The sequence below is a fragment of the Arachis duranensis genome, chromosome 1 (genome assembly GCF_000817695.3).
Source record: "Arachis duranensis cultivar V14167 chromosome 1, aradu.V14167.gnm2.J7QH, whole genome shotgun sequence".
NCBI classification, from domain to species: Eukaryota; Viridiplantae; Streptophyta; class Magnoliopsida; order Fabales; family Fabaceae; genus Arachis; species Arachis duranensis.
The window spans coordinates 103,508,878-103,524,658 of record NC_029772.3 but is presented as its reverse complement, the minus strand read 5'-3'; the positions used below and the strand labels follow the sequence as shown (position 1 = coordinate 103,524,658).

General features: G+C 29.4%; 1 protein-coding gene across 1 annotated transcript; it reads right to left on the bottom strand.

Annotated features, from left to right (window-relative positions):
* Window positions 1-726: 726 nt before the first annotated feature.
* Window positions 727-9,880, bottom strand: LOC107470897 (respiratory burst oxidase homolog protein A-like). The gene is made up of 15 exons (XM_021133835.2): window positions 9,345-9,880; window positions 8,144-8,300; window positions 7,841-7,889; window positions 7,513-7,626; window positions 6,330-6,752; window positions 6,202-6,205; window positions 5,558-5,901; window positions 5,382-5,477; window positions 4,721-4,836; window positions 4,538-4,640; window positions 3,641-3,820; window positions 3,384-3,518; window positions 3,042-3,173; window positions 2,812-2,890; window positions 727-1,007 (listed from the first exon to the last, which is right to left on the bottom strand). Exons 1-15 carry the CDS (start codon window positions 9,793-9,795, stop codon window positions 898-900), a joined length of 2,493 nt encoding a protein of 830 aa, XP_020989494.1. The 5' UTR covers window positions 9,796-9,880; the 3' UTR covers window positions 727-897.
* Between the last annotated feature and the right edge of the window lie 5,901 nt (window positions 9,881-15,781).

Sequence of the window (15,781 nt, the reverse complement as noted above, 5' to 3'; positions counted from 1 at the left end):
AAAAAAAACTTTTGAATTAAAAAAATTTTAAATAAAAGACACATCAAATTTAATATTAATTTGTATATATTTTAATTAATTTTTAAACAATATAATACTTATTAAAATATATTATATACTACTATCACTAATTTATCATTTCACGTATCGCATGGGTCTCAGTCTAGTTTCTCTTAAAATTTAGACCACTCTTAGTATTTTTTTTACTATTGTTTTAAATAATAAAAGTTATATATACATTATCATTTTTGAAGAAAAAAAAAGTTACATATACATTTGATTTATGGATATTAGTTAATATACAACATGTTTTATTGGAAGAGGGCAATCTTCTATGACTCTCCTTGCATTTCTGTGTTAAGCGTTGTGAAAGGCGAAAAATTTGGAAGTCTTCAAGGTTAGAAGCTGGCGGCAACAATAATTGTAAAAATAACAAAGAAACTCCAACAAAAAACATCATCTATTTATTCTTCTTTTACTATTCTTTTACTAGTATTTAGTATTTACCAAAGTAAAAAAATCATCTTTTTTCTTTTGCCTTTATTTCTATAATAGACAATATATTTTTTTTACAAAGCAATATAATTACATATCTTTAGAGGAAAAAAATATATGCAACATGCCTTATATAAGTAAAAAATATTCTCTTCCTATTTACTTCTATATCTGGTAAAACAATATTCCCTTACTATAAATATATAACTCTTCAATTTGTTTTTCCCTTCCTTTTGATTTTTTTTTTTTTTTTGGTATATAAAAAATACTTTCTTAATTCCTACCAAAATAGCACCAAACACACTCTCTAGACTATAGACTAAATAGTTGATGATTTGCTTTGTACCTGACTTAATTTGCATTCTTCACTATGAATTTGACACAGCACCAATCATTCAAGGTTTAATAATTTTCCTTGTGGAAAACAAATCTTGTTGTGGTTTTGGTGGAAAATTTGGTGCACAACTTCTTCAACTCCCTTGCCAAATTAGATGAGCCACAATAGAAAACCCCTGTAACAGAAAATCTCACATTAGTAACAGCATTAGTTTGGGCAAAATACATAATATATGGATTTCAATTATTAAACCTTCCTTAATTTTATCTACATATATGATAATAATCAATGTGATGAATGGTATTATAAGTAGAATTTAACTAACTTGTGCCCGGTATATTTTTAAAATCTATTATATATTTTATTATATGTTTTTAATTTTACAACTAAAATATGTCATATGTCACTCTTTCATTACAATTAAAATCAAATCTGTTCTTCTAAAATTAAAGAATTCTCCCCTCTTTTTTACTAATTTTACAACTAAAATGTGTCACATGTCATTCCCTCATTATAATTGAAATTAAATCTTTCCCTCAAAAACCAAAGATTTCTTTCTTCCTCCCTACTAATTTTACAACCAAAATGTGTCATATGTCACTCTCTCGTTACAATTAAAATCAAATCTTTTTCTCCAAAATTAAAGAGTTCTCTCCTCCTCCTTCTTCTTTTCTCTATCTCTTTCGTTCCTTCAACCACTTTATCTCTTTTATATATCATTATCAATATCAATGACTAATTACTAATTTGACAATCAAAATGTGCAACATGACATTCCTTAATTGTATTAAAATAAAATTGAAATATACTTATGTTATGTATCATAAATTACTATCATATATTACTATCTAATTTAATAATCAAATATATCACATGACACTCTCTTATTAAAACTGAGAAAAATATTTTTCTCCAAAATTAATAAATTTTCTTCATAAATTATCTCATCTACCTTTCTCCATTTTTCTATTTCTCTCTACTATTTTCACTCTATATATATTTTATATTTTAAATTAGTAATTTAACAAATCAAAATATGTCATCCGATATTTTTTATTACAATTAAAATAATTTTTTCTTCTAAAATTAACAAATTCTCACTTTCATTCTCATTCTTCATCTTTATCTTTCTCTCTCTTTTCTCTCATTTTCTATTTTTTCTACCTTTCCACAAAAAAATAAAATTAACAAAATAATATAATTCAAATAAAAAATAATATTATTATATACTTATTTTTTTAATTTTTTATTTAGTTTTAAATTTTTACCGCTTATCTTTCTAATTTATATTTTCATTTCTCTTCTTTCAAATATTTATTATATATAATTTGGAGAGAATACTAATGTTATAATTAAAAGTTAGAATCAATATTTAATTATTTAAAAAAATTAATTTTGAGTTAATTTTATAACTAGCAATATAATTTTTTTACGCTAATATCTAATTATATTTTTATATACATAGAGAAAAAATATTATTTTTAAATAAGAAGTATAAAAATTAATTATTTCTATTTATGCAATACACTTAACAACTAATTAAATGTAAAATTATACACGTTAAATTGTTTCAAAGTTTAGATAACAAAATATTAAAATCACTTATTAATCGAAATTAGACTTTTTTATAAAAATAATAACTAAAAATCTTATTATTTAATTTTTTTATCTACAGAGATATTAGTCTTTTTAGTTGGAGACTTTTGTCAACTTACGATTTTTTTTTTTATAAAAGTAATTTGATTTTATAAATTTTTTGTATCATGCATAATTTATACTTTATACTTTTAGAATGAAGTAAAGCGTAATTAAAAAAAAAAACTATATTTCCGTAATATTATTACGAGTAAAAATACTAGTATAATAATAAATTTTTTAATGTTTTTGATGTATTCAATGCATTGAGCTAATAAGTAAAGAATTTGACTAATTGAGATAGCAAAACCCTAATAAATAGAGAATGAGACAGAGATTCTCACCAATCTTAGCTCCCCTGTGCCTTTGAGCTAATCTAGCAAATATGTTGAACCAATTCGGACGAGCAAAATGAGTGTATATCTGATAAATAATTCAGTGACAAAATTATTCTATAATTCATGTAACAAGATACTAATTTACTCAATACTCAGATATATCTGAGATTTCACTCTTCCTACATTGTTGTTGCTGACATAAATTGCCTATATAACTAAGAAGAAGATGAACTTACTGGGCTCCTGGAAACTAAGTCAGTGCCATTCTTGGCGTGATGCAACCCCTGAATGACACTTAGCAGCGCCGCACGGATATCTCCGGCAGGATATACGGTACTAGTAAGGAAATTGTGCATTTCCACCACCGACTAAAACACAGATTACCAAAAAAATACAAGGATCAGAAAAAGAGTAATGATAGATATATTCATTTTGTATTGTATATGGTATTGACTCACACCCTTAAGTGAGAACGTGAGTCATTCCAATTATATGCGAACCCAGTTAGTCAAACATTTTTCAGGAGAATATGGTTTTGTGATATTTTTAAATGGGGTTGTGGTTAGACTTAGACATACCTGATTTCTGTTTGAAGTTGCAATTTGATTCATAACATCTCTAAACCAATCAAGGGAATTTTGCTCTCTTGTGACCCAATAGAGATATGCCTTTTGCGGACACTTTGTTAAGTTGCCGTATTCTCTCACACCACTCTATTTCAAATGCCAAAGTTTTGGTGTTTGTTTAATGGAATAGCTACAGATGTGTAGTAATAAGAAAATAGACAGTAGAATTTATATATATTTTTTTGAAAAAAAAAAAAAACAAAGCCTACATGAACATGATCATTGTGTGTTGTAGCTGCTACATCTTTGAGGATGCTAATGAAAGGTGTGGCTCCAATACCAAGGCCAATCAGCACCACAATATCATACTTAACATGATCTTGAGAAGCAGAACCATATGGCCCATCTATGTACACTTTTGGACACACTTCCGATCTTGTTAACACTGCCTGCATTCATATCCCACAACCTTGTTTTTTAGAAATTCAATGCTGTAATTATTTATGAAAATAAATCTTTTTAATTTTTCTCTTAAGTAATGTTGTTAAGTGTGATCTTTTATTATACAACGTCTTTTTTGACACCGACACGTTTTCTCCTGGTCTTTCCTGAAGAGTGTATAGTAAAAAAATCACATTTGACAATATATATAGGTGTGCAAAATTTTCAAGTATAGCGGTGTTTTAGTGATTTTTAACCGTTGATCTTAATTATAAAAAATATTTATAGGACTTGTTTGGGTGAATTTCTAAAAAAAGATTTTTTTCGAGTTATCTTTTTTTAAAAGATCTTATTGAAAAGCAAAAGTAATTTTATGTTTGGATATCTCATGTAAAAAGGTCTTTTTATCTATCAATTATGTTTGGGTATAACAATATAAAAGTACTTTTTTTGTTTATTTATTACATGAAAAACATATTTTTTTTAAGGAAAAAAGATCTTTTAAAAAAAGATGTAAATTACAGCTTCTCAAAAAAGATCTTTTTTTTATTTTACTAGTACTTTTACTTTTACTACTAGAAGTTTGCCAAACACGTTAAAAAATAAAAAAGATCTTTTTTTAACAAAATAATGGCGCCCAAACATGCACATAATTAAAATCAACGATTAAAAATTACTGAAACACCGATGTACCGGTATACTTGAAAACTTTCTTATACGTGTACCTCTTGGAATAGGTCGTATATTTGGTAGCTCCAATCTCCAAGAGTTCTAATATGCACACTAAGGTAATCATCTTGTGGTCCTGAAGTTAAGGAAAATGGATGCCTGCAAGTATTGCAAGATTGGAATGGACTAATACTGAATTAAAAATGTAGCAGTGTTTAATGTTGTAGAAATTGAAGTACCATTCAAGGGATGAAATTTGTGGGCACTGAAGAAATATATACATGCCACTTTGGTACTTGAAGCCTTCAGGTTTTTGCATTTTCAGGTACAAAACTTTTCCGGGACACAGACTTACCTGCATGCAAATTATCATAGCTAAATGACATTATAATCCCTTGAAGATTAACTTCATCTGACAAGTTATTTGTACATGAAAAAACCGTTAAAAATATTCACTTGACATAAAATAACAAAATTTGAAAGGATAAAAATATCACATTCTATGGTAGCTAATCATGAGATATCTAGTTAAGATGTTAGTCTTATATGAAACCGTTTAGTGAAATATGGCAATTTATCCAACGATTATCGACTATTAACATAAAAACATCTTTATATGAGTATTCCCCTTTTACTAAACATGCTTCTAAAAAATCAAGACACTTTAGAACTGAATTAATCTTTGAAAGGCATAATGTCATTTTATTTTCATGGGTCGCCTTATCTAAGTTGAATCTTTTTGGACAAAAATGATGGTTTGCTCAATTTTCAATTATACTTGCAAGAACAAAAATGAAATTGGAAATTTCCAAATTTTGGACGGTTACATAAGAATGATAAAGTTAACAGAGAATTAGTTCAATGTTTCTACTATTGCTAAAAAAGTTGATCAAATACTACCTTGAAGATATCAACTTCATAAGATCCTGACCTTACAGCTCTAAAGATCCTCTCTCCAGTGTATAACAAAACTGGAAAAGCAATGTACATCCAAGTCTGCACGTATAAAAGAAATTATCAGTGAGAAAAAAAAATAATTTTGTATCAAAATTTGTTGAAAGACAGAAAAGACTAACCGTTTTCTCGGTCCATTTGTTAGTTAGGAACAAGAACATGGAGTGGACAATGAGCAATGCATAGACAATAACAAACAAATGGTGTGAGTACCAAAATGTGTTGTAGCCGGTGACTCTTCTTAGGGACACCGGCAGCGCCGGCGAGCGACGTCTCGGCCACTTTGTTGCAAGTGTGAATGCAATGGCCATTAGAAACACCATGGCTATCCCACTTGCCACCTCTGTTGTGGCCAAAATTTGCAAGTACGTTGGCTGCCGGAACCCGAATCTCGCCGCTATAGTCTGCTGGAAAACCGCCGTGCTTGAGCCGCTGATTCTTGGGAAATCACAGGCAAGGTGTGTACCTGTTTATATCTATCCGAGATATGAATTACAGTGATACATATTCACTGTTTATTTAGTAAAATAAGAACATATTGACTACAACAACACACAAAATACATGTATTTAGTATTTTGTCAAAAGATTAAGATGCAGATATTACACATAACACGCATATTTTACTAACAATTTTTTCCTTATTAGTAGTAAATTTGTTTTTTATGACAAATTTATTTATGTCTCTTTATTAGTATCTTAATAACAAACAAAATGCATATATTTATGTGTATATATGTGAATTTTGGGATAGTAAACAAACAAACTAGCCTAATATTTGCAATAAGTTTTAAAAGTAGTCCTAATGTATAGAGCCTAGACACAAAATGTACCATGTTGTTCAGAGTGGACAATTAATTAACCGAAATGCAGGCAAAATTAGATGAGGGTGTACCTTGTGGAAGTTAATGTTGTCATTAAAAGGAATGAGATAGTTGATCCTAGGATCCTTGCGGAGCCAAGTGATTGTGTTTCTACAAACAGGGAGGAGAATGAGAGCCATGTTGAGTTTCAATGTTTCAGCTGCACCTTTTGCAGTTGGAAGGCAATAACCCATCACTTGAAATCCTGATCTATGACTGTACTGATAGAATTTCCACCCAAACAGCACAATGCAAGCCATTACCCAAACCAGAACCATCCAAGCTCGCCGCCAGTTCGTTCGGAACAACACTTCCGCCCTCGACATTGCTTCTTGCTCCTCAAGGAACCCATTCTTGTTGCTCTCCACATTATTTTGCTTCTCTGTATCTCCTGCTGCTAATGATTTCTTTGATGGACTTTGGATTAACTTCAACAGACACTCCATTTCAGATATCTAGAAAACAAAAAACAATGCCTAATGAATAATGTGTCTCTTGAATTATCAATATTTAAATCTTGAGTTTAGCTAATACTTGTTCTTAGACACATGTTAATGTTACCAATTAAAATTTTGTATTAAGAAAAATACAAAATTTAGCTCTAAAGTAATCCCGACATTGATTATTTGCATTTAAATAGTTTCCGAGATTCTAATTACATCAATTATATTTTTGAAATTGTCAAAAGTGTACCACGTTAATCTTTAACCACGTGATGAATCACTTGATTAAAAAGAGTTCAGAGACTTATATAGTATATTTTTGTCAATCTTAAATATGTAATTAATGTAATTGAAATCTTAGAAACTATTTTTATACATACAATCAATTGGAAAAGTATGAGTAACCAATAACATTTTTGAATAACGTGTGAACAATGTGAATTAATAGAGTTAAAAGAATAAATTAATTTTAAATTTAATTAGTAGCATTAAATTAGAATGTACTGTATTTTTATTTAATTGGTGATTGTTTATGTTGTTCAAGATGGTCATTGTTTACCTAACACTCTCCCAATTAATTTCAAAAACTACTTTGGAGCTTAACTCGCATTTATTATTTAATTATTTATTTTGTAAAAACTTAAAATCTTCTACTAAATGTACTTTGAAAATACATGTTAACTAAACTCTTAAAAAAAAAGACACAAAGCTAGCTAAACCTTTAAAATTTTAAGAGTTAAACATGTGATTTTTATTCGATTAAAATTAGTACCTGAATGTAGCCTTTGTTTTGGAGGTCAAGTGATTCCATGATCAAAGCTGCAGAGTTCTCGGCTTCTTCTTGTGTCACGGATAACTTATTTGTAGATGTAGCCAATACAATTGTCTACACAAGCGCCAAAATTATTAGTCAAAAATACAAAGAACATGCCCATGCTTACCAAAACCAATTAACTGTTTTTTACACACCTACTATATTTAACTAATCATACACTTGTCCCGGTAGGACTAGGTGCCATAAATCTAACATCAACATTCAGAACATGACAAATAGTAACATGATTTTTCTTCAATCATCTTAAGATTAATTATTAATTAACCTGTTTTACATCTGTCTTGGTAATTCTTCCATCATTGTTTCTGTTACACCTATAGTAAAAGAAAAAATTACAGTCAACAGTAAAATAAACTTGTTAAGGTGCGGCAAAAATGCTATGTGTATACTAAATTCAGCTACTAAAATCAGTCATTATATATTTGTGTATAAATACATGTATTATTTAACTTATTTTCAATATATATTTTGTATTTTAACATATATTTTATATTGACGACTGATTTTAATAGCTAGTTTTTAGTATAGTTGAAGATACGAATATGATAATTTAGTGTAAATTTTTTACATGTAAAAAAAAATTCGCATTCTTGAATCAAAAGAATCATCTTTAATCCGAAGCCAGAAACGGTACAAATCAGTTTTAGTGATGTTGAATTTCCAATCCTTTCCTCCTCTTAATGCTCTTAGCAATTCATTGGCAAATTCTGGTGAAGACTGCATCCCTATTGAAAAATGAACAATAACAATAATGATTGGCAAAAGAATCAGAGACAAACAACTTTCAAAATCAGATTAAGTTGGTTTAAATAAAAGCATTACCTTTAAATTAAAACAAACCCAAGTGGAGGATTCAAAATTAAATAAATGTTAAACATTGATAACTGAATCGAATTAATGAACAAGTAATTGATTATACAAACTGTGTTGTAATGTAAGACATTGTAGCATATGCGAAGAACGTGGCTAAGGTGGCTAACTACTATGCTTTGCTCACCCTATGATTCTTGTGTGTTAGTTGATTGGTACTATAAGGCAAACAAAAGCAGCCACCGAAATTTAAGGCACACAAAACGGTGTCGTTTCGTAAGAATCATGCATCCCATAATAATTTTTATGATTAAAGATAATGAAAACAACTCAATAAAGTGGTTAATGAAATATTATAAATTACACATAATAATAAAAAGAAATGTTTGACTTTCTGTTTCTTATAAAAAAATATCTATGCGAATATTTTTTTTATATTAAGTGTCTTGTTCTCATATTTATCTTATGATAGTAAAGTAACAAGTAGATTAAAAATTTATTTGTTTAAAACACTAAATTAAATAACTTTTTTGTTCATATTAAAAAATTAGTTTCATCTATTAACATTTAAAAATGATTTATTTTTGTCTCTGATATTATTTATTTTATTAAATACTAATGTAGCAAAATGTAAAATATTAATATTTGATAGAATTGTACATTTGTACTACATGCTTATAATCATTTATTATTTTTGACCAATTAATTTGTAATATTTAAAAATATTAATTAAACATATAATATTATAAACTAAAAATATTGAATCTGCTAGCTATAAATATTAGTCAATATAAATTAAAATTATTATTTTTTAATTTCTTCATTTAATATATTATATTAGCATATAATAGAATAAATTAACTATAAAAACTAAAATAAAAGCACTTAAATTTTACCGACAAAATTTATAAATATTTAAAAATAAAAAAAATTAGTTATACCAAAACAATTTTTCTCACCAATGCAGAAGGCAAAGTTGGACCATTCTACAACCGGTTCAGGGCTGGTTCTGGTCGAGGAAACTTGGTCGAACCGGCTGTTCACATGGTTCCATTGCATCCCACTGTGACCGACAATGCCATCGATGAACACTCTTTTCTGAAGTTCTTGGATTTCTGCCACGTGTGGTGGTCGTAGTTGGTGTTCTTGATGATCTTCATCATCATGAGGAGGAACATTATTGGACCCGGTCGGACCCGGGTGGTCGTAGAGGAGGTATTTCTTAAGGGTCCAAGAAGAAGAAGAAGAAGAAGAAGAAGAAGATGATGAGGTGGAAGAGGAGGGAGTCAATGAAGAAGATGGTGATGCTCTCATGAGAGCAATGAGAGAAGAACGATGATGACTATCATGATTATGATGATGATGAGGAGGAGCTTTTGATTCTACTTGAACATGATGAACATCATCCATTGTTGTTGGGTCGTTTTGAGAAACTCTTTGATGATGTTGTGTCTTAATTAGCTTATTATTTTCATTCGCATTTCCCTAATAATAATAATAAGCATTGAGAAAATAATGTATTTTTGTTTCAGAGAAAGAAGGTGAATGATTTCTTTTTTTTTTTCTTTTATAAGGATCATTACAAAGTCTTCACTTGAATAATAATAATAATAATAATTGCACTCAAAAATTGACCCATGAAAGGGGATAAAGAAAACTATAGCTAGCTAGCTAAATTATGTTGCTACAAATAATGCACGAGCAAATTGGCAATAATTGTATATATTTTTTGTTATTTTATTTATAATTTTTTTTCCATGTAGGAGTAATAGTGTAGAATTTTCTTTGTTGGAATTGAGTGGTTGAGTAAGGGAAAAGAGAAAGGACAGTAATGGTTTCCAATTTGTCCCAGTGTAAAAGAAAGGATAATAATATTAAATTAATATATATGTGTATGTGTGTTTGGTTTGGTATGGTTGTGTGGACTAATGTATATGATTATATAGAAATAATTGATGAAGATGATTAATGTAGGTTTTGTTGGATCATCTATCTGATTATACGAGAGAATGAAGGTAGATTAAGTAAGGGCAGGTATTAGAGGTTGCATAACAAATCCATGGTGATGGATTATTAGATTGGAAATATAAAGATTGTGTGACGTATAAATATAAATAATAACTATATATTTGTGTGTTGGTGTGTCGGTTGAAATGTGGGGGAGAAGAGAGAAGAACAACGCTGTCATTTCATTTTCTTATCTTTGCTAAATCAATGACACCTCATACTTTTCACTGAGCAAGCAAACAGAATAATATGTGTGTGGTATGGATCATAAATATTATTAATTATCATATGCTATAGTAATTATATATGGAAATGAAAAACATTTTAAAGCTAAGTGGTTCTATTGGAACTTGGAAGGATCAATTGAAAAAATGTTACCACTTTTGGGTAGCAAAGTAAGTTATTTTAACGTGTTATTGTATCACCAAGCCTAGCTAAGGGTTCGCCAATTGGGTCCAAGGGTACTTGTTTGTAGTTTATAAATTTTAAAAGTCTTTTGATATTTTTTATATTAAGTATCTTTGTATTAAATGAAATTTGCCTTTTATATCAGATTAATTTATTATATTCATATATTGTAATTTGATTAATGTTCAAGCTATATATTTTGCTATTTTTCTTAATAGGTGTTTTTTTTGTCATAATTATTTTAGGACAGCTATATTTTATAAATATTCGCTAAAATTAACGGGAGCTAATATGCATTTTTGGGATTATTTAGTATTCGAAATTTGAATGATGGTCGTATTTAATTGGATTTTATTAAAGGATGCCGGTTAATAGTAAAAGAAAATAGCAAAAATTTAATAAATAAATGTCTTTAGAATACTTTAATTTCAAACTAAATGTTAACTTTAATTTTAAGTATGCTCCATTTTAAGTCAAAACGAGCCATGTGACTCAACCATCAAAACAACTTCTCCAAAAGAAAACAGACAATATTCATTGCGGTGGGCGTCGAAACTGATTTTGTTTCGTTTTGTGTGGAATGTTGCCTAAATAAAAATAAACGAAATTTGTAGTAAAAGTGTGTACGCGCGATTTCAATATAGATATTCTTTTGATCAAATGGCAATTTATTAGATGTATAACCAATTGAAAAGAGTATAAGTCTTTAACTTTTTTTAGTTAATTTTAATTATTTTTTATTTTATTTTTACTTACACTTAGTTTGAATATTTTATTTTATCGTCTCCAAGGACTCCACCGATTTAGAGATATTATTCCTTTTAGGATCCTTTCTTTCTCTTACCTGAAGAGTATTCATTGGGCTATGATGCATATGGTTCACATCTAGACAAGGCCCAAAGCCTGGTGGAAAGGGGACATGAAGTGTTAGAGGATCTATCCTTATGCAGCCGAGGTTTGGAGCTAGTGGCAGAATCGGCTACCTCACAAGAAGTGGCACTCGAATTTAAGTCTTATGAGAGAAAATATAAATTCTTAAATGAACTTATGTAGTGTGTGTGAGTGTGTTGTATGGATGTGTAATACATGAGTAATGTCTAAAATTAAGGGTTGTCTAATTTATCTGACAAAAAAAAGAGGATCTACCCTTATTAAATTTAACTTCAAATTTTTCTAAATTCAGATACAATTATTCTTCACATACAAATTATTTTATCACACAAGCTATTTTGTCATACAAATCTATACAAGTCTTTTTTTTTTCTAAACCACCCTCACGCGCCTGTCTACACACGCTCATTCCATGCGCCTCTTAATTTAACAGATTTCAATCAACGCGCGAATATATAACTTCCTCTTTCAAAAGGATTTCGTTTTTTTTTTCGAATTTGTCTGCGTTTTTCTTCATTCGTTTTTGTGCATTCTCTTTCGTCATTTTCGTGTGTTTCTCTCTGTGTTCTCTTTCTTCGATTTCCTTTGTTCTCTACGTTCGTTTTTGAAATCAAGCTCTAAAATCGCTTTGAAGATGATGAATGATTCAAGTTCAAATTGTCAGCTGGACCAGAACAAAGTGAATTATTATTTTGAATCGAATGAAGTGCCTGAGGTGTGGTTGAATTCTAATTAATGTTTTCGTTAATAGTTTATGATTATCTAGGTGAATAATGTTGTGAACCTTGCTTGTGAAAATTGTTGTTCATTATTGATTGTTTGAATTGAATGTAATGTAATTGTTCTAATAAAAATTGCTGTCTATTGCTTATCGTATTTTAAGGGGTAAATCAGACATATTTGGGTGTAATAAAGGAGATTTTGGGTGTATTTACATGTTCTGACTTATTAATTGAAGGATGGTGAATTGTATTATTATTTTTACTCGAATCAAGTAATAAGGTATAGTTTGAATCTAGACTATGTAGTTTGTTCATAGTTTAAGATTTTATAGAATCATTTCTATTTGATGCTTATTGAATAGTTGTTATTGCATTCTATAGTTTATCCTAGATTTTAATATGGTGTATTGTGGGCTTTTTTGGGTGTATTTTGCAGTTTCTGTGCGATATTGATAAGGAGTTTGTTCCAAAGGTTTGGATGACTTTTAAGACGCTTGAAGATGCTGCAAAATTCTACAAAGATTATTCAAAAGTTGCAGGTTTTTCTATAAGAGTTCGGAGCCCAAATAAGAAGGGTAATGAAATTAATAACCAATTGATTGCATGTAGCAGAGAGAAGAAATAGAAATCGAAAATATCTCCGACCGAAAAGCCAAATTCCTTAGCTAGTTTAAATTGTCCTACAAGAATTTATATACACATATTGAATGACATTTGTGTTTGGATCATTTCGAAGGTCATACCACAGAAAAAAAAAAGAATACATAGAAATTTCATGATAATGTATACATGGGATGTCGTCACCATTTGAGACACTTTTGATACATTTTCCTTTTCTTTAAAATGCTATTCGGCATGTTTCTCTATTTAGATACATGATTGTTTTTGTAAAGATCTAAGTGAATGTTACTTCTGCTAAGCATTAGGATGTTCTTTTTACATACTAAATGGATGTTACTTTATACATTTTTCGAGTTTTCTTGTGTTGCAGTTGTGATGTCTGTATTTTTTAAAAAATTGCATGGCCTTTTTTTTAAATCCTACTCGGCATATTTCTCCGTGTAGGTACTTAGTTGTTTTTGCATAGATCTAAGTGAATGTTACTTCTATTAAATATCAGAATGTTTCTTTTTCATACTAAATGGACGTTACTTTATATATTTTTCGAGTTTTCTTGTGTTGCAGTTGTGGATGACTGTATTTCTTTAAGAATTGAATGGCCTTTTTTTTTAAATCCTACTCGTCATGTTTCTCTGTGTAGGTACCTGATTAATTTTAAAAAGAACTAAGTAGATGTTACTTCTGTCAAGTATTAGGATGTTCCCTTTTCATACTAAATGGATGTTACTGTATATATTTTCTGAGTTTGCTTATATTACAGTTGTGAATGCCTCTAAATTCCTTCACCACCTTCCCAAGCAACATGCTATGTTGGTTTCACTTTTGAAGCTATTACACTAACAGTGAGTATAATCAATCTTATTTTTTACCATAAAATTCTTTTTTATTAATGTTGTATCTTGAAGTTCTCATGTACAAATGTCTAATAGTTTAAGATACACCATTCAAAATTGCTTCTATAATCTATTTGTATTTACTTTTTAATGTCTAATAATTTTTAAAAAAAAAACTTATGTTTATGTACTTGTGTGTTCATATAAGTAATAGCCATCATTATTTGCATGATAGCTTGGTAATTTTCAAAGACGGTGAAAAAATAAAAGCTCTCTAAAATATAAGAAGAAAAAATTGACATAAGTAGCAACATGAAAAGATTAATTCCATACAAGGTTACAAGCTTCATTCGTTTTGCTTCTAAAGTCTGAAATACCAACTTTCGAATATAATATAACAAACACAATGAAAGTGTCAATAGAATTGGCATTGAGGTTAAGACAAATTTTATGGGATCAAGACCATTATTTAGTTAAAAATTCATGCTCACTGATAATGCGTATAGCAAGATTTTCATTTTTCACACTCTCTAATGCACTAAACATTTTTATGCTTATGGATCTATCTAACTCTTCACTAGCTTGATAGTCATTTGAAATTTTTTCATTGTACATCCTCCTTCTCTTTTCAAAATCTTCACTGTAACATCCCTCCCATCTTATAGACCTCATTTGTAAACAAGTCCAAAGCCACCTTCTCCTAATAACAATCGTTCTTTTATTATTCCTCTCTTTTGTTTTTTTCTTCTTATTAAAGACATCGACTCCTAGAAACTTCAATAAACTCTCATCATTACCAACTACATTTGGTTCAAATATATAAGAAACATCAAAAGGACTTGAAAGTGGAGAAGGTAGAAGATTTGCATCATCATGTATTATTCAAAAGTAGGAAAGAAACTAAATATATAATATAGAGTACTTCATAGGCACCAAAAAGAAACTACTAATTATCTCAAAAAAAAATATCTAATACCATAAGAGTTTAATTCTCAGAATAATATCGATTAAAAACATCCAAAAGAAACATTCATAATAAAAAACACAAGTAAAACTAAAACTCTAAGATGGAAGAAAAAAAAACCCAAATCACTGGAAAGGAGACGCGGTTGATCAGCCGGAGTACACGTCTAGGCAGAGGTTGCTGTATCGTCGGTGGTTGCTGCGACGGTGGAGGAAGTCGTGACGGCAGCGGTGTGTGGAGGTGGCTGTGGCACGAGAGGACAATGCCCGCGCTGTTGGACAGTGGTTGTCGGTGGCGTTGCTTCCGGAGTTATTTCTGATTTCTTTCGTGGCGGAGGAGAGGCGGCTGTAGAGTGTCGCCTAACAACGTAGTTCTGGGTGTCGCAGTAGCTACACTAATTGGAGAGGAGTGTGGACGACACAGTTATGGAAATGAGAGAAAAAGAAGGGGAAGAATTTCTGCAAGCAGCTATTGGAGTGAGAAAGAAAAAAAAAAGAATTCTACAATTTTTAATTAGAATTTATTTAATCAACTCTTAATTATTCAAATTTTAAATTTAAAAAAATTTAAATTAATTATTAAATAGAATTATTTAAAAAATTAATTAATTTATATTGTCTTCTTATACTTTTTTTATTTTTATTTTTTATTTTTGTCATATACAATACAACATGTCCACTCAATTACTCAAATACATTACACTATAATCTCATACACAATACATATACATCCAGTGACATACATTACACTAGAAGTTTTTCTCTAACCACTAAGGATCAAGCTTAGCGTGGTTCTCGCCTTTCTAGACTAATGGGCTGGCTTCTTTCCTTTTGTGTGTGCTGAATCATTTTTTTTTTTTGACGTTCGATAATTGATAAGCATGCTGGTCACTCATGTCTTAAAAAAAACATTGTTGGTCATTCTCATTATGCAAGTTAACAAATCACATC

Coding starts and splice junctions, on each gene's coding strand:
- LOC107470897 (XM_021133835.2), bottom strand. CDS start 9,795: ATGGATGATGTTCATCATGTTCAAGTAGAATCAAAAGCTCCTCCTCAT. Junction 8,301..9,344: donor CAACTTTGCCTTCTGCATTG/GTGAGAAAAATT, acceptor ATTTTTCAATAG/GGATGCAGTCTTCACCAGAA. Junction 3,174..3,383: donor CAACTTCAAACAGAAATCAG/GTATGTCTAAGT, acceptor TCTGTGTTTTAG/TCGGTGGTGGAAATGCACAA.